Here is a 27,529-nt window from a genome sequence, read left to right as displayed (position 1 = left end):
ACCACACACCATGGCGCAATTTTAGGGGCTTTGCCTCTATCGCTGACGTCCGAGGTTCGATTCCCGTAAGGGAGTGAAGTGAGTGGGTGGTTACCTACCAGGTAACGCTTATGGTTGGCCAGCAAGTCAGGCCAGCAAACCCACCAAGACATGCAATCGTTTAAATCAAGGCGCGAGTCGAAAAACACCATCCCATAATATTAGTTAACGATTAACACATTTCTATATGTATTGTAAGCATACAATACAACTGATAATATGTTGCGCTTATGTATCTGGTGTACCGACATTTTTGCGCATTTAACGGCTGAAATCTAACGTGGTTTGTGCCCTTCAGAATGAAAAGAGTTTGCATTTACCTTTTTAATAAAAGGCGAGCTTTAAGCCTGAGAAATCACGCCATAAATGCACACGTTTAATTGCACATGTGTTAATATGTATGCTTACACAGTATTAAAAGACACTCAACAATTACACAGTATTAAAGGACATTCAACAATTAACGTCATTTACCTTCGTTCCCGCGTTTGACTCGTGCTGTAAATCTCTTCCTCGTTTTCAGTTCACGTGATTACGTAGGAGGCGTAATACGTGATGATGCGATACGTGACTCCGCCTCCTCCATTAGAGTATATGGACAAAAAACAGGTTCCAGTTATGACCATTACGCGTAGAATTTTGAAATGAAACCTGCATAACTTTTGTAAGTAAGCTGTAAGGAATGAGCCTGCCAAATTTCAGCCTTCTACCTACACGGGAAGTTAGAGAATTAGTGATGAGTGAGTCTGCCTTTTATTAGTATAGATTTGGCATTGTTCTATTTTGGTTGCATCTGTTGCATCTGTTTTTGAACTTGTTATGCTTTTAAATCTTTTATTTAAAAAAAAATTAATAATTAGCAAGAATCAATGTTTTATTATTTTGGAACCAGGGTTTTTCTATTGTTTCCTGATCCATTTTATTAGGAAATATAAAGCTTGTTTTTTTTTTTTTTTTTTGGTGTATGCAGGCTGCAAAGATACCTTCTTGTGTTTAGAGACCAGACTTACTTTGTACTTTTTAGGTCTGTGATAGGGCATATGACAGGGAACGTGTAGGAAGCCTTTGTTAATTTATTGATATCTTTTAATTGTTACCCAGTAGATTCACTAGTGTTGGCACTCAAGTGCACCAGTTAATTTAATTAATTGATGTTAAGCGACACAGCAAATGAGGAGTGGAAGATGGATAGCTGGAGGTAGCTCTATAGACTGTTATAGGTGAGTGCTAAGTAGTAGGGGTTTCAGGTTTGAGATGTACCTTTCATGGTCAGATGAGACAAAATCGGGACTGCTGAGGAAATATTTGTATAGCAGGGATGGTGTTTGCGCTTGAGTCTGAGAGAGCAGTGAAGGTCGAGTCTGCTGTGGATTTGAGCAAGCTGGGGAGTCAGAAAGGAGCTGCAGAATGGGAAGACTCAGGCAGGATGGTTTCCCTGCAGGTACTGACTAAGGGGGCAAAGAGAGAAGGAAAGATCTGGTGCATTGTAATGACAGAGAGGTGGGAGCTGAGCTGGAGGGGATTTGATGAAGGCTTTAGGAAGGATTTGACACAACTGTGCTCTGCAGTCTACGAATTGTTATAGGCTTCACAGGAGGGATTTTCCTTGGTAAACATTGTGAAGTTTGATATTTATTGGGATTTTTAAAGTCAATATTTATTTATTATTCACTTGGCTGCAGTCATGGGGCATCACAGGGTCTCATTGGAATTCTGAGGTCTAGTTTTTGGTTATTGCACTACTTAATTAAACTGGAATTAAACCTTTGGCATCTTTACTTCTCTGACTCTCATGCATGCCAAGTGAAAATGGTCATTCTACCAACATAAATAAACATACAGTAAGTCCTTAATTTACAGTAATATATCTTTATATGCAGTACAGCTTGAGTCCTGCAACACCTTGGTGCACAGCATCTCTTGACTTCAATTACTGGGCTACCTGTGGCTCTTATTTATGAAATCTCATAGTTGTACAATCATGTTGGGCTTAAGACAGCCAGAAATCCTAGTGAAACAAAAGTCCCAGGGGATCAAAAGAACAAATTTATATTGTATATTATGAGCTTTACAAAATTAAGTTCTAGCATCTAAAGAACAGTAATTAAAAGAAACTTTACCTGCTCCATTATCTTGCAGAGTGACTGGTATAATTTTAGTGGAGGCTGTTTCAACAATTGCAGTAACATTAGCATTACGGACAGGCATGAAGTTTTTGAAGACTTCTGCATAAATAGCAATTGTGTAAGGTGGTTCACTTGGTTGTTGTAGATGGGTTTTCACAATAACTGGTTCAGATTTTGAACCAGATGGCTGTGATGTTATACTAATTGTCATGGGCTGAGCTTGATTGGCAGTATTTTGGACGCTGTATGACCATTTGCCAGTCTGAGAAAAAAAAAACACAGCCTTCATTTTAGACAATAAAATACAGAGCTTAAACACTATTTTAACATCCTTAGTGCTACAAAGAGGTCATTGTGACTGCCACTTAGTTGTGTGATAAAGGATTTTAAGTGATGAGTTTGTCTACAAATACAAGCAAGTACTCTTTCATATATCTTGCTGAACTTGTAACAGATATTTAATATTCCTTCTTCCTACAATCATGACATAAGACTAATTCTCATTGTTGTATAAGATACCAAACAGCCATACTCAAGTAAAAGTAGAGATATCTTTCTAGGAAAAGACTCAAATAAAAGTCTGTCCACAATGTGCTTTCTCGTGCATTGTCCTTTCCCCACTTCAGAATTGATGCTGGTTGTGCGCTTTTTACTGACAGTTTTTATGCTGTATCAGACACCTAGCAAAATTTGTGCAGAACTACATCATGCATTATAAGCAAGAGCAGAACATAGCCGATGAAGAGCAATTATTACCAATAAAATGTTGATGCCCTTTCACAGGGCAACTATGAAACAAGCCTGCTAAGTTCAAATTTTAGAAAGATGCTGAATTAAATAGAAGAGGTATACTAAATGTCATTACCTATTTGGCAAAAGAGCACACTCAATCACCAGGGAAAGATAGGATGTTATTCTGGTAATGTGACTCACTGAGCCATAGGCAATGGAAGAAATGTCATTGCTAACGATATTTTCACATTACTTTGCATGGCTACTTACCTAAAAGACAAGCTGGCTCTAAACTGACTTGTACACAAAATGAGATGTCAGCTTCCACCTTACTATGAAAGGCAACTCAAGAGATGGTCAGGCAGACAGCCACCGATAATGTGCAGTTGTACATTATCTTTCACTCTGTGTTTTAAAATGAGTTTTGTTTTCCAGTTATGTCCAAAAATAGCTCAACTATTTTTTTGAAAATGTTACAATTTTAAATGTATTAATTAGTGTATAACTGTAAGAAATGCAATATTTAAAATTTTGTGATAGTCTTGGCTTTCAATAACTTCAATAACTTAAGCAGAACAGCAGGAACTGAGCAAAGTGGGTTACATGATTAGACTGTCCATCTAGTGACCATTTTTGCCAGGCTTGTCATTGTCTTTGTGGGTTCCTCAGTTATTCCTGAGCTTCAGTTAATGTACCATCATTAAAACTTGTGACTTTTCTGTTCAAAGACAGAGCCCTTCTAAAAGTGACTGGAAGTGGATATCACATAGAAACATATTGAATGCTTAAATGTTTGTCAGTGTTCATGAATTTCTTTTTTATATTCAAATTAGGAAGAAAATAATTTCCTGTGGATAAAATTAAACTGGATATTTGCATGTTGATTCAACTCAGTCACTTGCAGACAGGGATGTCTTAATAATAAGAAAAACATTGTTTGCCACTGGACACTGAGCGGGCATATTGAAGAGATTCAACGAATGACTACAGTAGTAAAGTGTAGAAGAATGGAAAAGAATTACTGGGGGGAAAAATCAGAGTCACTTTCATGCATATAGCAATCTGTAATTTGCAGAAGCTGTTCACTGCTTGGGCGGCATGGTGGCGCAGTGGTAGCGCTGCTGCCTCGCGGTTAGGAGACCCGGGTTCGCTTCCCAGGTTCTCCCTGCATGGAGTTTGCATGTTCTCCCCATGTCTGCATGGGTTTCCTCCCATAGTCCAAAGACATGCAGGTTAGGTGGATTGGCGATTCTAAGTTGGCCCTAGTGTTTGTGTGTGTGTCCTGCGCTGAGTTGGCACCCTGCCCGGGATTGGTTCCTGCCCTGTATTGGCTGGGATTGGCTCCAGCAGACCCCCGTGACCCTGTGTTCGGATTCAGCGGGATGGAAAATTAATGGATGTTCACTGTTCTCAACTAGAATTATTCCTGGATTAATTTATTATAAGAGTTTTAACCAGTTTGAGAAATTTACACTAATTTAAAAAAATACCTGTGAAGAAACCAAATGAATTTTAGTTACCTTTAGTATATGTTGAGAAATGTTCATCTACAAATAAATTTTCTTTTTTGTCAAAGATTAGAACATGTGATCATTCAACCCATTAAATTTGGGTATTATGGTATGGTTTGGGCTCAACATCTCCTTCAAAGGGTTTTTGAAAGCCATGGCATATTTTGCTTTAACTGCATGACTGCATAATTTGTTTCACGCTCCCTCAGCCTTTGTGTGAAAAAGTGCTTCCTCTTAGTTTCTGTGTTAATTACATTGCCCCTTAGCTACTTCTGGAGCTCTTGCTTTCACCCCTATATTGTCTGAGGTCGCTTTATCCAGGTATTGGGTCACAGCTTACTCAAGCATTCTGGCAACATCAGGAGCAAAGCAGAAATCAACCATGAATGGGGAGCCAGTCCTTCACAGGGCACACTGGTGCACATATATCTACCGGCTCAATCAAGAGTACTTTACAGTCACTGGTGAACCAAACCTGCACTTTAAAGACCTTAAGATGTGTCCACATGAAAAACAAAACTTCAGTCAACTGTTTAAACTGGCATTTGAACTCAGTGTCTTGGACCTCTATCTCTAATTGTTACTCCATATTGCATAAAAATCATGCAGTTGATCCAAATATTGAACACAGTTTTTTAAGTACCTTTGCTTTTCCAGGGATGATCAGTGTGCCAACTGTTGCTTTATCTTCTAATTTGAAATCTTTGGTTAAATATTCTTTTCCATCCGGATCACTAATGATAATGTCTGGTTTGACATCAGTCTGCCAAGTCACCAAGAAAGTTGTGTTGAATCCAACTTCACTGTCTATATAAGTATCTCCAAGTAAACTGTCCCCTGGCTCCTGTGTACCTCCAGTGCTTTCCAACTGATAAAAAAGTAAGTTTCATTGTTACATTGAAATATTAGATTCCCCATTACCATTTAACTTATCAGGACAAGGCAAATATAAATAATCCCTTCAAATTAAATATAAAGATGTATATATCTCCAACAATTAGTTAATAGAAACTGATCTTTCAGATTAGTGAAATGTCCACTTATTGATGTGTTGTCTCTTCATCCCCCTCACATATCCTCCAGAGAATTAGTGCTGTGGCTAAAGGATTTCAGGAAATGAAAACAAATGTGGGGAGAGTTCTGTTAAATTTATACAACGGATGTCTGATTGCTGCGGTGGGTTGGCACCCTGCCCAGGATTGTTTCCTGCCTTGTGCCCTGTGCTGGCTGGGATTGGCTCCAGCAGACCCCCGTGACCCTGTGTTTGGATTCAGCGGGTTGGAAAATGGATGGATGGATGTCTAATTGACTGATTGATGTAACTGTAACAATTCCTTCTTTTTCAGTCTCCCTTATGAACATACCAATTTCTTGATAAATTTCAGTCAGGTTTTAGAACAAATCACAGCACAGAAACTGCACTCGTTAAAGTAGTAAATGACTTGCGGGTAAATGCAGACAGAGGCCATTTATCTGTTCTCATCCTCTTAGATTTGAGTGCCGCATTTGACACTATTGATCATAATATTCTTAAGAATCGCCTTAGTCAATGGGTGGGCCTCTCTGGCAGTGTCTTAAACTGGTTTGAATCCTACCTGGCAGGGAGAAAATTCTTTGTTAGTTGTGGTAATTATAACTCAAAGACACATGATATTCTATATGGTGTTCCACAAGGCTCTATCCTGGGTCCGCTGCTCTTCTCAATCTACATGCTTCCATTAGGTCAGATTATCTCGGGACATAACGTGAGCTACCACAGCTATGCTGATGACACACAGCTGTATTTATCAATAGCACCTGATGACCCCAAATCTCTTGATTCGCTAACACAATGTCTAACCTGTATCTCAGAATGGATGAATAGTAACTTTCTCAAATTAAATAAAGAAAAAACCGAAATCTTAGTGATTGGCAATAATGGATACAATGAGGCTATTAGAAATAAACTGGATGCATTAGGATTAAAAGTCAAATCGGAGGTAAAAAGCTTAGGGGTAACCGTTGATTGTAATCTGAATTTTAAATCGCATATTAATAAAATCACTAGGACAGCATTTTTTCACCTAAGGAACATAGCAAAAGTTAGACCTCTTATATCATCGAAAGATGCAGAGAAATTAGTTCATGCGTTTGTCTTTAGTCAGCTAGATTACTGTAATGCACTCCTCTCAGGACTACCCAAAAAAGACATCAATCGTTTGCAGTTAGTGCAGAATGCAGCTGCTAGAATCCTTACCAGGAAAAGAAAATCCGAACACATTTCTCCAGTTTTGATGTCACTACACTGGTTACCTGTGTCATTCAGAATTGACTTTAAAATTCTGCTTATGGTTTATAAAGCTTTAAATAATCTCGCCCCGTCTTATATATCGGAATGTCTGACACCTTATATTCCAAATCGCAACCTCAGATCCTCAACTGAGTGTCTCCTTAGAATTCCAAGAGCAAAACTTAAAAGAAGTGGTGAGGCGGCCTTCTGCTGTTATGCACCTAAAATCTGGAATAGCCTGCCAGTAGGAATTCGCCAGGCTAATACAGTGGAGCACTTTAAAAAACTACTGAAAACACATTACTTTAACATGGCCTTCTCATAACTTCACTGTAATTTAATCCTGACACTCTGTATATCCAAATCATTATAATAACTATTCATTCAAAATTTGTACTAACCCCTACTCTCTCTTCTGTTTTCTTTTCCGGTGTCCTATTGGTGGTGGCTTGTGCCACCACCATCTACCCAAAGCACCATGATGTTCCAACAATGATGGATGGATTAAAAGCCAGAAGTCTGTATAACCATCAGCATCAAGTGACTCCGTGAGAACCCTAACTACAAAGAGGACTATTTCATTTATGTTAGGTAGAATGCCCAAAGGGGACTGGGCGGTCTCGTGGCCTGGAACCCCTACAGATTTTATTTTTTTCTCCAGCCTTCTGGAGTTTTTTTTTTGTTTTTTCTGTCCACCCTGGCCATCGGACCTTACTCCTTTCTATGTTAACTAATGTTGTCTTATTTTAATTTCTTATTTGTCTTTTATTCTTCTTTTCTTCATTATGTAAAGCACTTTGAGCTACTTTTTGTATGAAAATGTGCTATATAAATAAATGTTGTTGTTGTTGTTGTTGCAGTATTAAGCATAACATTATATTTCATTTTGGAGCAACATGCAAATTACTCCCCATTGTATAGAACAATAGGCAATACCTTGAATTAAAACTCCATCAATTTTCTCAACTCAATTAGCCCAATACAGGGTCCTTGGGGGCTTACTTTGGCTACTTCCTTATCTAATGTCCTCAAACTAGGATTTACTGATTAAAAATATCATGTATAACTGCATCTAATCTGAAAATAACAAAGCTGGACATAACATCATCCCTACATTATTTAACACTAGAATCCCTGAAGCCTATGAAAAAACTTGTAATCTAGGCCCACCTTAAATTCCTTTCCACCTATCCATCGGCGTCTTTTGTTTTGTGTCGATCTGCACAAGCAGCAAACAGCCTTGTAATGTGTGAAGACTGAAGTCCAAATATCAAACACTTTTGCAAAAGGTACAAGTATAACAAAACAATTCCGCTTTTATTCAAGAATATAACTGTAGATAAAGAAATCAGGTTAGGGTAAACACTAAAAAGCGTTTCTTTTTTAGTTATGTGTTCAACAATACCTTCTTTGTATTTCATCCTACATTTACACAGAGCGTTGTAGACATGATATGTATGTGTACCAAATGACAATATATTATTTACCCTGTACAACTCCAGGCAGCTCACACTCAGATAAACAGACTTTAGCTCTGAGAATCTTCTCTGTGACTTGAGCTGCTTCGGTGGGGGGCTAGGGGGGAGGTTAATGGGATAGCAGGTTGCTTGCTTCTTGTGCTGATCGACACATTTACAAAACAACAGACACTGATGCAGAGATGCGAAGGAATTTAAGGTGGGCCAGGATTACAAGTTTTTTAGTAGGCTTCAGGTACATCTTGCCTGAAGAAGGGGCCTGAGTTGCCTCGAAAGCTTGCATATTGTAATCTTTCTAGTTAGCCAATAAAAGGTGTCATTTTGCTTGGCTTTTCTCGGGATTCTAGTGTTAATGGTAAAAAAATTTGCAAACTAGAATATAAAATTAAAATACAGAGGAAATAGGAAAAATATTATTTAAAAAGATTAAGTGATTGCTACTCATACCTGTATCTGTTCTTCTGATAATTCCATGAAAGCTTCCAGTAATCCATTTGAATTAAAATTATCAGAGGCATAATACTTCTTTCCATCTAAAATAGTACACATTCACATTATCTGGCTGAAGAAGGAAAAGTTTAGTTTTCATGGCCAAAACACATCACAGTAGCACTTCAGTAACACTGATTCATCTGAGAAATGAACGGAGCTAAACCTGTGATCTGATGGAGAGAAACTACACTTAATTTTACAAATAACTGCTTTTATGAGGGAGGAGGTGTTTGCTAACTCACTAGGGATCTCTGTTCAATAAATACAGTTGAATTTTTACATATTGCAAATCCAACTAGCGAAAAACAAGTAAATACCAACCCCATTTTCATTAATATAATAAAAAAAAATCTGTAACATAAAATGTACTTCAAGTATAAAATATAAAAACATACTTGTCATTTCTGAAAGCATTTCAAGTTCTTTTGCTGCACTTGGACCCAATGCAATAGTGTGCACTATAGTTCCACTTGTCTTTACTGCCTCAAAGCAACTGCTTATTCCTGAATCTTCACCATCTGTTAACAGAAGAATTTCATCTCCTTCAGTGCTTCCATCATCTTCACTTAGTACCTAAAAAGGATTAAATGCAGGAGTCAGACTTTACGCTTGGGAACCTCAATACTAGGAATATAGTGTACTTAAAAAATGAAAATTCACAACTTTAGTCTAAGTGAAAGCTGCTCTCACTGATGAGGAAACCACTTCAGTATGCTGGGAGTAAGTAGCTGTTTCTTACTGGTGAGGTAAAACTAAACATTAATTCCTCTTTCCTGCCCAGTAGTGAAGTATTTAATAAGTGCTATTAATTATTTTTCATTTGGACTGAAGCTAATTTCAAATTTGAGTACTTGTCCAGTGTATGAGACATCTCCACATAACAGCAAACATGCAAGCTTTATGTTATGTAGCCCCCTTCAATAGTAAACACAATTCAAAGTTGCTTTATAAATACACAGCTACAAAACAAATGCCCTGATTATGTGTTTTACAGTTAAGTAACAGTAAGTTGGAAGCATGGATTCAACAAGCAGCCTTATATTTTACAGTCTTGAACTAAATTTAAAGAAAAGAAAAAAAAACTTCTTTAAAAATCTCACCTCAAATGCGTCCCGGATGCCACTGCAGATGTTTGTTCCCCCTTCTGCTTTGGTAGGTAGTGCATTCACTAGTATTTTTCTAACATCATCCCCAGAAACATATGTTAAACCTTTCTTGACATAAGCAATGTTGTTGAAAGTCACAATGCCAATGAAGGACTCTTCTTTTGCAATCTTCTCAATGAACAGTGTTGATGACTGCTGTAATCTCTCAAGTCTCTGACTCTAAAAAAAATCTGATTTAGGTAAGAATATAATATAAAATATCTGATATTATCCATCCATCCATTATCCAACCCACTATATCCTAACTATAGGGTCACGGGGGTCTGCTGGAGCCAATCCCAGCCAACACAGGGTGCAAGGCAGGAAACAAACCTCGGGCAGGGTGGCAGCCCACTGTAGGACATGCACACACACACACACACATATACACCAAGCACACAATAGGGACAATTTAGAATCACCAATCCACCTAACCTGCATGTCTTTGGATTGGGGGTGGAAACCCACGCAGACACGGGGAGAACATGCAAACTCCAAAGAGGGAGGACCCGGGAAGCGAACCCTGGTCTCCTAACTGCGAAGCAGCAGCGCTACCCACTGCACCACCGTGCCACTCATTTGATATTATACATGCAATAAAATCAGTAGTATTGCAAACATAGTTACTGTGACAGTATAGCATTACTGTATTTACAACAATGACACTTCATTCTGTAATGAATTGTAACATGACGTTTTTTCCTACTCAGTTAACAAAAAAATCCACCTTTAGGGCTTTAGATAGACTGATGCTGAGTTAGGGAATTTCAGAAGGCAGACAAGGCACAGAAGAGTCAAAAGGATTAATAGGAACACAATTTTAAAAAAGACCACAAGCTGGCCAGTGGAAAAAACAGAATTCAGTACAGCTCACCAGTGAATGCTAGATTGTTGTAAATCCTCAAAAATGGTAGTAGATTAATGGATATAAACTGTGGTGGGACCAGCCATAACTTGTGTCTGCTTAGATGCATAGCAGTAACAGATAAGCTGAAGGATCGGAGGTCCAACTAGAAATGGGATAGGTAAGGAAGTCAAGAAATGTAAGGTACAACTGAGGAGATAAAGTACCATTGTAATGTGGTGAATCTTTGAAAGTGACACTGATGTCAGATGTGACTCCATCTTGAATGTTGAATTTACTTTGTTTCTAGTGTCTTTGAGTACATGGTAGCTTAATGTATTTAGGTTCGGGGGGGGGGTTATTATTTTAGAGAGTGCACTTATGGAATTGAATGATATCATCTCACCTGTCTGTTAAAGTAAAGTCTTTACATTTTAGATGTATTTACTAATTATTGCTTGTTATGGATTTGGTGATATCCAGAGGTACTCATAAAATTGCAGTCTATCTATCTATCTAGTCACAAACTGACTTTATGAAATCACATTAATGCAGGTAAACCGACTCTAAAGAAAACAGTGGTCTTCAGAAGTTCAAATATTTCTAGCATAGTTGATGATCAAGTGCTGTTTTTGTAGTAAATGTTATTTAATGCATTAGGTACTCTTCATTATGTGCCTTCAAGAACTGAAACTACAAATAGTACCAATTAGTCCATAAAAGAGTACACCAAGATATAAAGAATGCATCACCTACCCCGCTCATGCTTCCTGATACATCCAGGACTAGACACAGAATAGTCTGGCTTTCCTGCATTACAGTAAACTGCGGTTCCACTGAACCTGAATCAGTTGCTTCATTGGCATTGCGAAAATCCTCAGACTCCAGAATTATTTCCCATGCACTTTTTAATTTACAAAACTTGTTTTGATCATTTGGCGCATCTTGATTATGATTGCTCTTATTACAAAACTGATTTACCTGAGAAGATAAGACAAACAGACAGATGCATTCATTATGATGTAGTAGGGCTGAATAAAAAATCACAAGGAACATTTTTCAGATGGCTGAAATGTGACTATTTAAGCAGAACCAATGGTCACATAATACAATGTTGAAAGTTAATGTTGAAATAAATTACAGAAATTTCAAATGTTTCTGTTTTGATAAACCAGCTTGATGTTTTTGCTTTATTATGGACTTAATCAGTATATTTAATAAAGGGTATCTTGCTACTGTTGAATGACTGCTATTGAAGCTTTATAAAATTACCTTTGTGCTCAACAATTAATGCCTTCTGCAATGACAGCAGTCAGAAAACTCTAAATAAATCGAACTGAATTAACAGTCTCTACAGAGCTCAGACTGCTTACAGGGTAAGATGCCAGTCTATTACTTAGCCCATCCATCTACTAAATCCACTTATCCAGGGCAGAGTCACAGCAAGCATTGGGCAAAAGGCAGGACCAGCAGCTGGACAGGGCGCCAGTCCCGTTTAGAGTGAACACACACACATACAAAACACACACTGTGACCGATTTAGCGTCACCAATCCACCTAATCTGCATATTTTTGGACTGTAGAAGGAAACTAGATCACTCATAATAAAACTCACGTGCATACAGGGAGAGCATGTAAACTCCACTCAAAGATCACCTGGGATGTGAACCGCATCCTTAATGTTATGAGCTAGCCATGCAAAGATTGCAAAACCATACCACCCTTACAAGGTCCACTCACTCTCAATCACACAGGACTAATTAAGTGCTGCCAATTAACCTAACATGCTTGTTTTTTGGGCATGTGGGAATAAAAAATTCAACAATACAGGAAAACCCAAAAACAGCACAAGGACAACTGAGAATCCATGAGGCAGCAGGCTTTCACACTGCACCACCATACTGCCCTGAGTAGCAAATATTTAATTAATATATAATGAAACACTCTTATTCAAAAGTATGACTTTTAATTGAGTTACATCTTAAAATTGTATTTTCACATTGTTGCATATTTAATATTTTTGTTATGGTTTATTGGCATTTCTTTAGTGGCTGACTATGCCTCCTTATCGTTGTACCATTTACTACTACATTGATTTGGCCTGTTTGGTATTTTTTACTCACCATTGTACTGTAAGGTTTAATGACATTAAATTGAATTCAAAGTTTAATCCCACAAAACATATTTAAGTACATAACTCTATACCAAATTAAAACTTAAAATCATTCTTGACAACCTGCTCTTGAAACCAAAAATAGGCTTAAATGATTCCTGATGAAATAAAAAAGACAGGAATCAAAGAAAAAAATAAAGCATTGACATTCAAATAATCCATCCTTAATCGTCTCAAAAATATTAATAACCCTAACATTTTCAAGCCAGCTTAATTTAAGAAAGGTACTCTGAGGACTAAAGCCTATCCTCATGGCATCACACAAAAGCCAGGCGCCATCCTTGGATGGAATATTAATCCATAACCAGATCCACTCACACACACCCACTCCCATGCAGCCAATTTACAACTGCCAATTAACATAAAATACATGATGTAAAGTCTCAGAGAGAAAACCCACAAAGGCAGAGGGAGATCATGCAAATTCCACACAGGAAGTGCTTATACAGTATGAGGGATCTGAGTCCTGGATGTTGGATCTCTTAAATAAACAGTGCTATATACTACTACTACTACTTCTACTACCAGGGCTTCATTTGTAAATCATGAGCTCATTGTGATTGTCTTTTTTGGACAGGGCTTGTCAATAACAGCAGTTTAGGCACTGGAGCACTTCCCTGTTAATGCTGAATTTGGTGAAATCAGTATGGTTTACACTCATACTTATACACATAATTCAAAATTTCACTTGGATCTTTTGCAATGGAAAATTGTCCTGCTGGCCGTACTCTGTGCAGCCCACTCATATTGGAGTTTTCATTCTCCTTAACCTCAGCTGATGCCTCTTCATCCCCACTGCCTCGCTCCCATTCCTTGAAACTCTCAACCTCCATGTCAGCATCCACTCTCACTGCACCAGAACTCGTATGTTTTTTAACAACTCTGAACTGAGTATTTCGATTTTTGCAGCTTCCAGTTTTGGACTTTTCTTATTTAAATTAGCCAATCAAAATCAGATAAGCATAACATTAACTAAGCTTTTATAATGTTTAATTAAAGTTTGTTTAATAAACCTCGTTTATTTAAACTTTAAACAATAAAAACAAATACTTTACGTGCATTTTGGAGTTCTAGAGCACATTTCGATGTCCCAGAGTGTAGACAGCACAAATTAAGTATTTATTCCTACTCGATAGATAGATAGATAGATAGATAGATAGATAGATAGATAGATAGATAGATAGATAGATAGATAGATAGATAGATAGATAGATACTTTATTAGTCCCAAGGAGGAATTCACAAGCGCTTGAAGTTGACTACCTGAATAGATGAGTCTTGGCGTGTAAAAATCCATGTCCAAGTAGTAAAAAGTAGTAAAAAGTGTCCAGGGAACGAGTTCACATAAAAGAAAATGGTAGGAGTGATCAGTGAAACAGAGAAAAATAGAGAAAAAGGTAGAAAGATAAAGTCATGCACAGAGCTGCTGGAAAGGCTGCCACTTGCGGCAGCGCCTGAGTCATCGACTCAGTACTATGTACTGTGCAAATCCCTTTTGCATCCTACCATGATTGTGATATACAGTATTACAATCAATTACAGATGTATTTTTTACTAATCTTTACAGAAAAGTAAAACAAAATACAACAGGAATTTAAACTTACAGATTTTACAACAGGTGTGTACATTATAGATGAACTTGTTTCTTGATATTTTTCTGGGAGAAAAACACAGCCTTCCTTTGGTGGGTCATTTGCATTTTCCAGATTACATTTGGAACAGTCATTTCCAAAGCATACTTTTCCTGACAGATCTTTGGGGCACCTTATAATAGAAAAGAATAAATGATAGTGGCAATTTGCAGAATATCCAGACCTTATACGTATAATTGAACCTTGAATTTAACTTTAGACTTGTACTTTTCAGTAGGTTAAATTTCACATTTTTAATCTTGCCTGCAGTCAAGGTTTCTTTACAGCATCTATCAAAGATCATCACAGCATGTGCTTTTACTTCTCAAATGGACAATAGCAAGTCTCTTTAAAATTGCTGTGTGTCTCAGTATATTTTTCTTTCATGTGTGCATCACTGCTTATGTGTGTGTGTGGGTGTGGGTGTGTGTGTGTGTGTTCACCCTGCGATGGGCTGGCACTCTGTCCAAGGATTGCTCCTGCCTCAAGCCCTGTGTTTACTGGGTTAGGTTGGATGAGTGGATTTGAAAATTGGGTGGATGTATGGATTATTGCCTGTGCTTCAGGTAATGCAGGGTTAGAAGGCAAGTCAGGAGCAAGCACTTGACTGGAAGAAGCAGGGTCATGAGAGTTTGAGAGACTGAGAGAGATGGACATAGGCAGTGATTCTATAGCAGGTGTGTCTGGGTGGGCTGCAGTAAAATTGGTGGTAAACCTGCCCCCACCCAAATACACACACATACACACACACACCTGTTAGGCATGACTATAATATCTATACTGCCACACCCTGATTATTTCTTTATATATTAATTTTTTCTCCCTTCATTAGCGTCCCTCTTAAATTTAAATATTTAAATAAAGTCCTTAATTTTGTATATATACTGTATACATTTTTTGCACCACCTTACTGTTAGTGTTACTGTTATTGTACTTTAGTTTATTTTTTAAATCTTTTTGTTAAGCTGATGTCATATTATGTAACTTCTAGTTGTGGGGTATAAAACATTTGCCAATAGCAGTGGCTGATTTCGCTGCCACACCTAAATTTATGTGCCTGAAAATCGCTGCCCATATCTATTTTATCGACTTTAATGACAGCCAGTAATGTGTTGCCTGATGGGAGTTGCTACTGTACAAAGGGTTAACAGGTATAGTGAGTTCACAGCTGCAATTGGAGCATTTTTTCATGTTTTCTCCATTCTGTTTTGTTATGTAAAATGTGAAACACTAGACAGACAAGCCTCTCTTCTTTTTTTTGTGAGGTCGGAAACACCCACATCTCTTATTTCTCGTCGCTATATTCTATGCATTGTATTTCTTGGTGAGAGCTCATTGGTGGTTAGCGTTCTTGCACACAGAGCCTGCCCATACAATTAACGACAAAATCAATCCTGTTTGATTTTCTCAAAGAAAGCGGTGGACTATATGGAGTGAGCCACTGGGCATTTCACATTACACCTGGCCTAATGGGTCTGCACTGCTGAGTGCCTCTGAGTCGCTAAAATTATGTCAATGAATTCTACTACTGAAAATCGCTGGAAAAGGTCCATTATGTGACACAGGCTTAAGGTCAGAGGCGGCCTTTGGGGGTGGTGACTAGGGCAATCGCCCCAGGTCCCGTGCCTGAGGGGGGCCCCGCGATAGGAGATTCTTTTGTCACCGTCAGCTCATCATACAAATATGCGGGGCCTCTGCAAGACATTCAAATCCGTTATAGACTGAAATACGGTACGTGGTGGATTTCTTCTAATTCCTGTGACCGTTGCGAGCGCGGAAAGAAGCATTTCAAAGTTGAAACTTATCAAAAATTATCTACAATCAACAATGTCACAAAACAGACTGTGCAGTTTAGCTATTTTGTCAATCGAAAAGGAACTTGCCTCAACATTGGACTACGAGATTCTTATCAACGATTTTGCTCAGCGAAAAGCCAGAAAAGTGGACTTCCGTCTGTGACTGTCAAAGCAGCTGGTTGGTAAGTGTTCGTTTTATTACAAGTGTTCTGGTTCTCCGTAATTAAATAAATTTGCCGACTCCAGCGGGTTTGGCAGAAACGACTGTTATCTAGTTTGTTAATTTTGCGTGCAAAATGTTTCTGAATCATTAATTAAGTTGGCTAAAGGCCATTAAATCAATATAAGAACAATTAGAATACGTAATGTAATCAAACGGCCAAAGGTACCTACATAAGGCACCATGTTTTTTAACAATAATAAGGCATACAGCATTAGAGGCGGACAAGCCTGTGAGTATGGTGGTATGGTATATAGCCTACACTTATGGCTCTCGGCCCCGCATATGACACTCGCCCAAGACCCCGCGTACTCCTAAGGCCGCCTCTGTTAAGGTACCTGGGGTAAAAAGTATAATCAGTCAACTGATTACATCATTTCATGAAAGGGCTTTCTACATCCCAAGAAGAAATTAAAGCACTGGGCAAAAATATTGGAAATCAACAAATTAAAAATATACATAAAATACATAACTGAACTAAATTAAAGCCATTTTTGGGAAAGAAAAATACTATGTGCAACAACTCTGATTGAAAAGTACATATGTAAAAGTATTTTATTTTTGATTGCAAGCTATAAAGTTGTACAAATTTAAGGAAACTTACTTTGTTACTCTGTAGTGGTCTCCTTCTCTGTAGAATGGCTGATACTCATTATATTCATTAAATACTCCCCATCGTAGATGAGCCCATTCATGAACAAACACTTTTCCTGAAAACCAAATACAATTCAATTCTATGTTGAATAAGCTATAAGGAGTTTTAATAAATGAAATACATTTACAAAGGATTGTATAAACATTCATTGTTTTTCCAAACCTAGTACTAATACACAGTAATGGTCTTAAACTACATACTGTAAAAGAAATCTTTATCTTTATGAACGATGCCCACAGAGGCTGCTTTAAGAGACCTGCCTTTTCTTTTTTTCTTGTGTTTATTAATTCAAGAAGATGTTGAGTAATCAGGGCACCATTTTTTTCTTCTCATATTTTTAAGGATGTTACGGTTTTTCCTTATTTTGATACATAATGTGACTGAATGAATACATCAAGTAAACCATGCTAATGTCTCTAAGACACTCTTAATATTGGTTCTTCACACTTTAAATGCAATCTTATTGCTTCAAAACAATTTGCACTTATATGTTGCACTAATTTTTTAAAACTCTGCACACAGTTCTCATTGTAACCACACATGTCTGGTTTCTAGAAACATGTTAGTCACCAAAGAAAAGTGAATGAGCTAATACATAAAAACGCACATCTCTTGTGTGAGCACAACTAACTAAAATACACAGTTCTATTAATTGTCTTAAATATACTGTAGGTAGTGACTCAGGGTAATATACAAAAAAGGGAAATGGGACAAGAAAACAAGAAAGAACAGATGAAAAGAGACAGAGGTTGGTACCAAGGACAAGGGAGAAAAAGGCATATTTCAAACTAAATAACACCTATTCTGCTTCATAGCATTATCAAACATGTTGTTAGTATACAGTATAAGCGGCTAGGTAGTGAGTTCAGCCAAATCTGAGTTGTTACACCATGCCTAGCAATAATTCTGATATTTCAAGTTGAGAACAGGTAAGCTTAGATCCTAAAGACAGTAAATGTCCACTTTTCTTTGCAGAAATGACAAAAGAGCATTGTTTTAATCTACACACAAAATTAGGTCAAAACTATTAAATCACCTTGCTTCATGACACTTTACTTACAGTTTTCTCTAATTGCTTACACACAAAAACTGGAACCTGAGGCCCGATCACAGAAACAATCAACTCTCTCAACAATCAAATCTCTTTACCAAGACTGCAAAACAATATACTCATTCTCTGTTTAGCACTCAGTTAGCAATTTCAAAATATACATTTTTCAGAACATTGGTGACAGTTCTCTACATTACACATAGTTTACAAAACATAAACAGGTTGAGTTTTCATGGAAAAATACAGCCAATCAAAATGCAAGACTCATTGGTCAACTGCCTACACCTGATTCTCAGATGTGAGAACACTCACCACTAATTTCTCAACTTACTGTATATAGCAGAGCATGATCAACAAGTTCATTGTCTTGCTTTGGACAACAATGGAGGCAAATTTGCTCAGAGAGGAAGAGGCACATGGATGAGGAAGAAAACTAAGAAGGTCTGTAATTAATTATATATGTGCCATCCTGGTTGATCATGTGGTCAACAATGGTTTGAGTATGAGGAAGGCTGGGCATAGAGTCCAGCCAAACCTTAACCACTTGACGGTATCTGGTGTTATCCAAAACATTCAGGAAATGACAACAGGTAAGTAACCTACAGACTTCATGGTGCTACACATCTATGGTAGATCTATATGTACTGTATATTGTCTAGACATGGAAATTACAGAAAATGTACAACATTTCATTTCGTCCAGCAAAACATCTTACACTCTAACCATTCATATCATGATTGGGCATCAAATTAAAAGAAGTGGCAGTTCAGGATGACGTTTTTAGATGGGTGCAGAATTGCCTCAGACACAGGAAGCACAGGGTGATGGAACCACATCAGAACTGGCCAATGTTGAGAGTGGTGTTCCACAGTGATCAGTGCTTTAATATATATAAATGATTTAGATAGGAATATAAGTAACAAGCTGGTTAAGTTTGCAGATGATACCAAGATAGGTGGATTAGCAGATAATTTGGAATCTGTTATATCATTACAGAAGAACTTGGATAGCATACAGGCTTGGGCAGATTTGTGGCAGATAAAATTTAATGTCAGTAAATATAAAGTATTACACATGGGAAGTAAAAATGTTAGGTTTGAATACACAAAAATTGAGAGTACAGTGATCCCTCGCTATATCGCGCTTCGCCTTTCGTGGCTTCACTCCATCGCGGATTTTATATGTAAGCATATTTAAATATTTATCACGGATTTTTCGCTGCTTCGCGGGTTTCTGCGGACAATGGGTCTTTTAATTTCTGGTACATGCGTCCTCAGTTGGTTTGCCCAGTTGATTTCATACAAGGGACGCTATTTGGCAGATGGCTGAGAAGCTACCCAACTTACTTTCTCTCTCTCTCTCTCTTGCGCTGACGTAGGGGGGTGTGAGCAGGGGGGCTGTTCGCACACCTAGACGATAGGGACGTTGATACCTTCTGTGTGCAGCTGCTTCCTGAAGGACATACTGCACGGTGCTTCGCATACTTAAAAGCTCAAAGGGCACGTATTGATTTTTGACTTTGTTTTTGTCTGGCTCTCTCTCTCTCCCTGCTCCTGACGGAGGGGGTATGAGCTGCCGCGTTCAACAGCTTTGTACCTGCAGTGCTTCGCATACTTAAAACAGCCCTATTGATTTGTTTGCTTTTCTCTCTCTGACGCGCACTCCGTTGAAGAGGAAGATATGTTTGCATTCTTTTAATTGTGAGACAGAACTGTCATCTCTGTCTTGTCATGGAGCACAGTTTAAACTTTTGAAAAAGAGACAAATGTTTGTTTGCAGTGTTTGAATAACGTTCCCGTCTCTCTACAACCTCCTGTGTTTCTGCGCAAATCCGTGACCCAAGCATGACAATATAAAAATAACCATATAAACATATGGTTTCTACTTCGCGGATTTTCTTATTTCGCGGGTGGCTCTGGAACGCAATCCCCGCGATGGAGGAGGGATTACTGTACACCTTATGAGAAGGATTTAGGAGTCATAGTGGACTCTAAGCTATCGACTTCCCGACAGTGTTGAGAAGCCATTAAGAAGGCTAGCAGAATGTTAGGTTATATAGTACGATGTGTGGAGTACAAGTCCAAGGAGGTTATGCTCAACCTTTATAATGCACTGGTGAGGCCTCATCTTGAGTACTGTGTGCAGTTTTGTTCTCCAGGCTACAAAAAGACATAGCAGTGCTAGAAAAGGTCCAGAGAAGAGCGACTAAGCTGATTCCAGGGCTACAGGGGTTGAATTATAAGGAAACATTAAAAGAGCTGTGCCTATGCAGTTTAAGCAAAAGAAGATTAAGAGGTGACATGATTGAAGTGTTTAAAATTATGAAGGGAATTAGTACAGTGGATCGAGACTGTTATTTTAAAATGAGTTCATCAAGAACACAGGGACACAGTTGGAAACTTATTAAGGGTAAGTTTCGCACAAACATTAGGAAATTTTCTTTACACAAAGAACGACAGACACTTGGAATAAGCTACCAAGTAGTGTGGTAGAAAGTAAGATGTTGGGGACTTTCAAAAATCGACTTAATGTTTTTTTGGAAGAAATAATTGGATAGGACTGGCGAGCTTTGTTGGGCTGAATGGCCTGTTTTCGTCTAGAGTGTTCTAATGTTGTAATAGTTATGCAGAACTTCCACCACTTCCTGGTGGAAGAAACCAGCTCTTTACCCCACAGCGGGAGGAGCATATTGTGAATAAGGTCTTGTCAAATAAAAGCATTCAATTGAGAGAACGTCAAAATCATATTCTCTCTCAGACACCACCAGTAATATTACTTGGGTCAGTTTGTCAGTATCGTCCCACCTCTTTCAGCATCAAATCAGAATGAAGCAGCTGTACCAAGTGCCATTTACTGTAAGAGCAACTCTGGCAGAGTAAAAGAACTGAGCTATGAATTTGTGCAGGTGAACCTTTCCTAGCTTTTTTTATCATTGTTGTTATAGTTACTGTGTACAGTAATAGTTCGTTGTTACGGTATTGATTGTTCCACATTGTTTTAGAGTGTTCTGTAATGCTCTTGCCCTGTCTGTTTTGGAGAATTGTGGAGCGAAATGCTGCCAGAGTGAATAATGAGTACATACAGTATGTATGTTAACGAGGTTGGCTTCAACTTGAATAGAACAAGGCGCAGGGGAAGAAATGCCACTGTATTGTATGACATAGACTCTTGATTCTGGATTTTCAAGGGAGGTAAGGATGCATTTCTTGCTCACTTGTCTGCTCACGGTGGGCTTCATGAGTAGAGTTATGACGGCTCCACCCCAGCCAACACTCACAAAGCTAAATTTTGCTTATTCTCTTTTTGCTTCTGCAATTCTGTTTCCTCAGTGGTTATGTTCAGCCATGGCTTGTAACACATAGATACATGTTCAAATCGTATAAGTATTTTTTCCTGAATGGCAGCAGGCTGCATATGCCATGACCCATTGTGCAAATGCATGATAACAAAAAATTATAAGAAAATAAAAGAAGCAGATTGAAGTGCCACAAACAAATAATCAAATTTCACAATGCATGATGAATTGCTCTTGCTGATGATATGGTAGTAAATGAACCGAGGACAAACTTTTTAAATGATTACACTCACTGACATTCACTGACACCAATGTTAATTCATGGGGAGAATGTGCAACTTGAAACTTTTTTCAGTTATTATTGTCTAGTTGTCTACAGAACAGGGGCAGCAATTCATGTCTGCCCATTGACATTCTATATAACATTGTCATTTGATGACTTTTTGAGGTGAATCCCCACCCAGAGGCTGAAGGGTTCCACGAAGGAAGACAAAGTGAAGTGCACAGCTGGTCACCATTTAAAATGGCTGAACCTCACAACAATGTTTTGCTTTTTCATTTTCTATTCCTACTTAAAATGATGTTGATACACTGCTTTGCAGTATGTGTATAATCACAAGACACTGTTCAATACTTGATAACATTTTTGGCTTAGAAAATGAACGCATGTACCCATTAGATCTAGAATAAAATGCAACAACAAAGTAGATATTTTTTATATTTTATAAAATATGCTTCACTTTAACCATAATGAATTAATCGACTAAATTTCTTAGTTATTTATTGGAGACTATGACAGGAACAAAGGACTTGAGATGTGTGCAAAAACAGCAACCAAGTACACCCCTGAATTGTGAGCAGTGCAATATTACAGCAAACTTGTTTCATGCATAATAAATATATAAACAAAATAAAAATGACTGACGACAGATATGGCAGACTGAGTATATGAAGCACAGCAGCATTCTTGCATAGCCAGACAAATACTTTTTAAATATATCCAAGCAAATTGCAGAATTTAGTTAATTTATCTGTTCATTAATTTTCTGAACTTGCTGAATTCATTACAGGTTCACTGCGAGGCAAAGCCTATCCCAGCAGCACTGACCAAGTATCTAAAACCACTACCCAATAGGACACAAGTCCAGAAAATTATACTTCCTTAGGAGGCTGGCGTCCTTCAACATTTGCAATAAGATGCTGCAGATGTTCTATCAGACAGTTGTGGCGAGCGCCCTCTTCTACGCGGTGGTGTGCTGGGGAGGCAGCATTAAGAAGAAAGACGCCTCACACCTGGACAAACTGGTGAGGAAGGCAGGCTCTATTGTTGGCATGGAGCTGGACAGTTTAACATATGTGGCAGAGCGAAGGGCGCTCAGCAGGCTCCTATCACTTATGGAGAATCCACTGCATCCACTAAATAGTATCATCTAAAGACAGAAGAGCAGCTTCAGCGACAGACTGCTGTCACTGTCCTGCTCCACTGACAGATTGAGGAGATCGTTCCTCCCCCAAACTATGCGACTCTTCAATTCCACCCGGGGGAGTGGGGGTAAACATTAACATTTAACATTATACAAAGTTATTGTCTGTTTTTCACTTGCATTATTATCAATCTTTAATTTAATATTATTTATTGTATCAGTATGCTGCTGCTGGAGAATGTGAATTTCCCATTGGGATTATTAAAGTATCTATCTATCTATCTATCTATCTATCTATCTATCTATCTATCTATCTATCTATCTATCTATCTATCTATCTATCTATCTATCTATCTATCTATCTATCTATCTATCTATCTATCTATCTATCTATCTATCTATCTATCTATCTATCTATCTATCTATCTATCTATCTATCTATCTAAAAGGCACATCACAAACTCACACTGTGTTAGTTCAGATCTGTGATCAACCTAAAATGCACTTATTTGAGAGGTGGGAAAAAAACAGACTTCAAAGAGAACGATGAGGAGAACATACACATTTTACATAGACAGTGAAAGGGAAGTGATTTTAAGTGATTTAAATTCAGGACCCATCAGGGATTTTTACTTAAATAATCAGTCAAAGCGCTGGATGATTCAAAGGTTCCTTTATTTATACCAAGGAAGCCCAGCACAATTCCTTAAGCAGGTTGCAAGGTGAACTGAGGCAGTATTGAATTCATGAGAATTTATAATTCTTAGATAACTTGGGTTAATCAGTAGAAAACTTTTAGTTAAGTCCACTTCTGTTACATCAAACTGTACTGGGTAAATGAGTATCCTAATCTTGCTTAATTCTAGTGTATGACCTCTGTACTGAAGAGGCTATGCTTCAGCTCAGTGGCAAAGCTACAAGAGGCTTGGGGTGGCCCAATAGCTTTCATACAGCAGATTCCAGTTCAAGTGATGTAAAAATGGCTTTGATTAATGTGTTAGCAGTGAAAGGTCTGTGACTAATTGTTCAGTTTTCTTAAACATAACATTTTTGAAAGTATACCCAATAGTGTAGTATCCAATAATTAGCTATTACTGTAACAGCAAATTACCAATGCTAGAATAAAATCACTGTCAGTTTAACCATTAGAAAGGAGAAAGGCAACTGAAATAAGTTCTCCATCTAACTATTAATAGTAGTTAAAACACAGTAATTTGTTAAAATTATAATTTTATAAATAAGTAAGAACCTGGAAAGGAACTGATTTGTTGTATAACAGAAATAAATAAGGCAACAGTAATGTAAACGAGGCTGAAGAATAAGCTGTGAATACGTAGCCAAATTCGGCCTCATGCAATCTTAAAGATATTAATTGCAGTCTGAAGATACACAGATGTAAAAGCAGCTCTTCAGGTATGGACAAACCATAACACATGCTTAGTCTTTTGTGCATTGCACCACTAAGTAATCATGATCTGTAATCCTGTTCAGTAATCACTATAATTGGGTAGTGTGGTCCGATGTTTTGCCCGCAGATGTACTGCAGTTCCATTTCCAGGGGGAATTTAAGGATTTGCAGGTATTCGGGTCTTTACCAGTTTTGTATTTGTCACTTGATGTTACACACAGATAAAAATCTGAAGAATTTGGTTTTGTGCAACTCACGTAAAATCTGTCTCCCCAGGGGTTTTGTTTGACTCGTACATGAATCTTAATTTGTTTAACATTGATCAGGAGCTCTTTTGTATATGATAGGCAACAAGATCAGCATTTTGCCACAGTTATCTGTGTATATCTGGGGATGGGGGCCAGATGTCGCTATCATTGCTAAACTCCTATGTTTGTATCAGTTAGGGCAGTTACACCTTTACTAATTATTAATTAGTTCAAACACCGTTAAGCTGCAAGTTGATATTCTACAGATATTGTTCAATCAGTGCAGTCTTATATATGCTTACATAATTGCATTCCCCTTTATTTCCAGAGAAGTGACTTTTTTCATCCTCTATCAGTTAACTAACCTAAAGCAGCAGGAGAAAGGCATTGCTGTGTGAGGTGTTTGCATGTTGTCTCTTCATAGTGTCTGATTCAAGAAATATACAAGTTCAAGCAACTTATCTCAAGGTAAACTAAAACAGTAAGTCACAGAGAACATTTCTCCCTTTTAGACTGACGAGTTTGCAAATTTGCCAATGCTTTTCAATGAGAGATCTTGAAATTTCAAAACCTTGCCCAAAACCTAACGCAGCACAATCTGTTCAAGATATCTGAACAAAATTTGAAATTTCTTGACAAATTTCTTTGAAGAAGAAGTGTGCCATATTTCAACAAAATTGGTCTACAGGGAGCCAAGTTGTTTCACAGACAGACAGACATGGACTATCGCAATATGTGCTTTGTGCATTATACGCGAACGCACCTAAAAAAGATTTACATCCTTGTCCTAACAGCTATTATGCTATTTTTGCTGATGAATTATAAGGTTATTTCGAAAAGATGGCTTGTGCCTGTGTACATTCGATTTATTTCAGAAGGCATTATTAAATAAAGAGCTATGGGTTTGTGGATACTCACAATATGATGGGTAATAGCATTACAGAGAAAATCCTTGAGGATTTTGAGTAATGTTGGGGAATAAAGGTGGGGAGCAGGCGATCCTGAAGTGTACTTGCTATAGTGAAAGATGTACTGTATGCTGCAATTGTGTATTTTTTAAAGCTGTTATATCATGGAACTTGTTGCATCCCAAAAGTTATGTCTCGCTGCCGGTGTAATATCTGCATATATAATATATGAATCTGGTGGTTTTCATTTTCCTAGTATAAAATTGCATTAATAAATTCTTAAACCTAATTATATTAATTTAATATTTATGTTTTTCTCAGTCTTAAATGATAAAAAATGGCTAACTATATTTATAATGTGCTTTTAATTATTGTTATTCAAGAGTGATTACATTTTTCAGTGGTCTACACTTTGCACTTTTCAATTTCCGAGCTTCCCCCTGCTTCAGCGTACACTAATACCTTGTTAATGTAAAACATTTGTCCTTTAGAGCCCACAGCTGTGGAGCAGCAACCCTATCCACAAAGCCACCATCCATCCATCCATTATCCAACCCGCTATATCCTAACTACAGGGTCACGGGGGTCTGCTAGAGCCAATCCCAGCCAACACAGGTCGCAAGGCAGGAAACAAACCCAAGGCAGGGCGCCAACCCACCGCAGGACACACATACCCACACACCAAGCACACACTAGGGACAATTTAGGATCGCCAATGCACCTAACCTGCATCTCTTTGGACTGTGGGAAGAAACCAGAGCACCCGGAGGAAACCCACGCAGACACAGGGAGATCATGCAAACTCCACACAGGGAGAACCCAGGAAGTGAACTGCACCACTGTTCTGCCCACCAAGCCACCATACAACTCAAAATTAATTTCAGTTATCTAAATATGTAAGCTGCAATTTAATATTTCTATACTTATCCTACCAATATATCTTAATTTTAATTTGGCTTGCCATGATGAAGCAGCAAAGCATGGTTTAGATAACAATAAGAGAACCCACATACCTCTTGGTCCATAAGCTTGAATAAATTTGTCATTCAATAAGAAATTTGGTGTGAAGTGAATATACCGTCCTTCTTTGCCACAACCTTCATACTGTAATGTGTAAGGTTCATCTCCTTTTGAATTTTTCTGTCCAGCAATAATGACGTTAGCCTTAAATATCATTGGAGGAAAAGACAATAAAAGACTGAATTAGATTTTAGCAGTTTACAATTGGATATGCAAAGTCAAATGTGTTTTAACTTTAAGTAAGTATACTATGACGTTTTTTGGGGGGCAAGGAAGCTAGAAGAGATTTAGGATAAATTTTGACATTTTTAAGCACTTCTGAATCTAACACCTTGAGGTGAATTAAAATGCATATTTTTAATAGTAATATAAAGAAAACACCATTATTCATACATATTTGCTTATGATATATTGGTTTGCCTGTTCACACTATTATTTGTTACCACTGGTTTACATTCCTACAGTACTGATTTGTTTTCTTGATTCCTCATACTTATCCACACTTCTGTTGATGATGACCGTGGCTGAAACAAGATGAATAATCCAGACCATACTTTTTATCTCAGCCACAGTTTCCAGTCCTCTCTAAAGGAACTATGAGGTCCTTCCATGGAAGCAGAAAGATCTCATTCCTGCAGCATTTCCCAGGTTTGCCCAAGGTATTTTCCACAGTGTGCTGTTTGCTGTACACTTCCAAAAATAGACTTCCAAAGGGCGCCATCACTAGATGCCCAAACCATCTTACGTTGCTCCTCTTAGGCTAGAGAAGCATTGCATTCATTTCAAAGTCCTCCTTGAAAATTGAGCTCATCATCTTGTTGTAGAGAATAAGTTGTTTCATCCAATTGAACCAGCAATCTCTTTTTTTCAGTTACTCCCCAAAACTAACAAACATACTGTAGGTGTGAAAAGAGTTGTAGAGCTTCATCATTGTGAGTTGAATTCCCCATCACCATGACTATGAAGGCCTGTGTCCACAATGCTGTCACTCATGTAGCAATCCCTTGATAATCCTCACAGTCTTGTGCACCCTTACTTGTAAAACATAAACCTGAAGCACTTAAA

General features: G+C 37.9%; 1 protein-coding gene across 17 annotated transcripts in view; it reads right to left on the bottom strand.

Moving 5' to 3' along the window:
- Positions 1 to 27,529, bottom strand: part of LOC114659130 (calcium-activated chloride channel regulator 1-like) — a 257,992-nt gene that overhangs the window by 220,731 nt on the left and 9,732 nt on the right. For 6 of the 17 annotated variants that reach the window (XR_007936127.1, XR_007936126.1, XR_007936128.1 and 3 more), the window contains exons 3-11: positions 26,458 to 26,608; positions 17,060 to 17,165; positions 14,413 to 14,572; positions 11,393 to 11,617; positions 9,748 to 9,972; positions 9,043 to 9,220; positions 8,603 to 8,688; positions 5,052 to 5,276; positions 2,160 to 2,427 (exon numbers count right to left, since the gene is read on the bottom strand). The exons of 2 other annotated variants lie outside the window; for them this stretch is intronic. Coding sequence is in view for 12 of the 15 variants with exons in the window: in XM_051933055.1 (XP_051789015.1) it covers positions 2,160 to 2,427; positions 5,052 to 5,276; positions 8,603 to 8,688; positions 9,043 to 9,220; positions 9,748 to 9,972; positions 11,393 to 11,617; positions 14,413 to 14,572; positions 17,060 to 17,165; positions 26,458 to 26,608 (1,624 nt within the window). In the remaining 3 variants the exon portion in view is untranslated. The remainder of the gene's footprint in view (positions 1 to 2,159; positions 2,428 to 5,051; positions 5,277 to 8,602; positions 8,689 to 9,042; positions 9,221 to 9,747; positions 9,973 to 11,392; positions 11,618 to 14,412; positions 14,573 to 17,059; positions 17,166 to 26,457; positions 26,609 to 27,529) is intronic. 9 more of the 17 variants (XM_051933056.1, XM_051933057.1, XM_051933058.1 and 6 more) reach the window with 9 other exon arrangements.

Source organism: Erpetoichthys calabaricus, chromosome 10 (assembly GCF_900747795.2).
Source record: "Erpetoichthys calabaricus chromosome 10, fErpCal1.3, whole genome shotgun sequence".
Lineage (NCBI taxonomy): Eukaryota > Metazoa > Chordata > Cladistia > Polypteriformes > Polypteridae > Erpetoichthys > Erpetoichthys calabaricus.
This window is presented reverse-complemented; position numbering and strand designations above follow the sequence as displayed.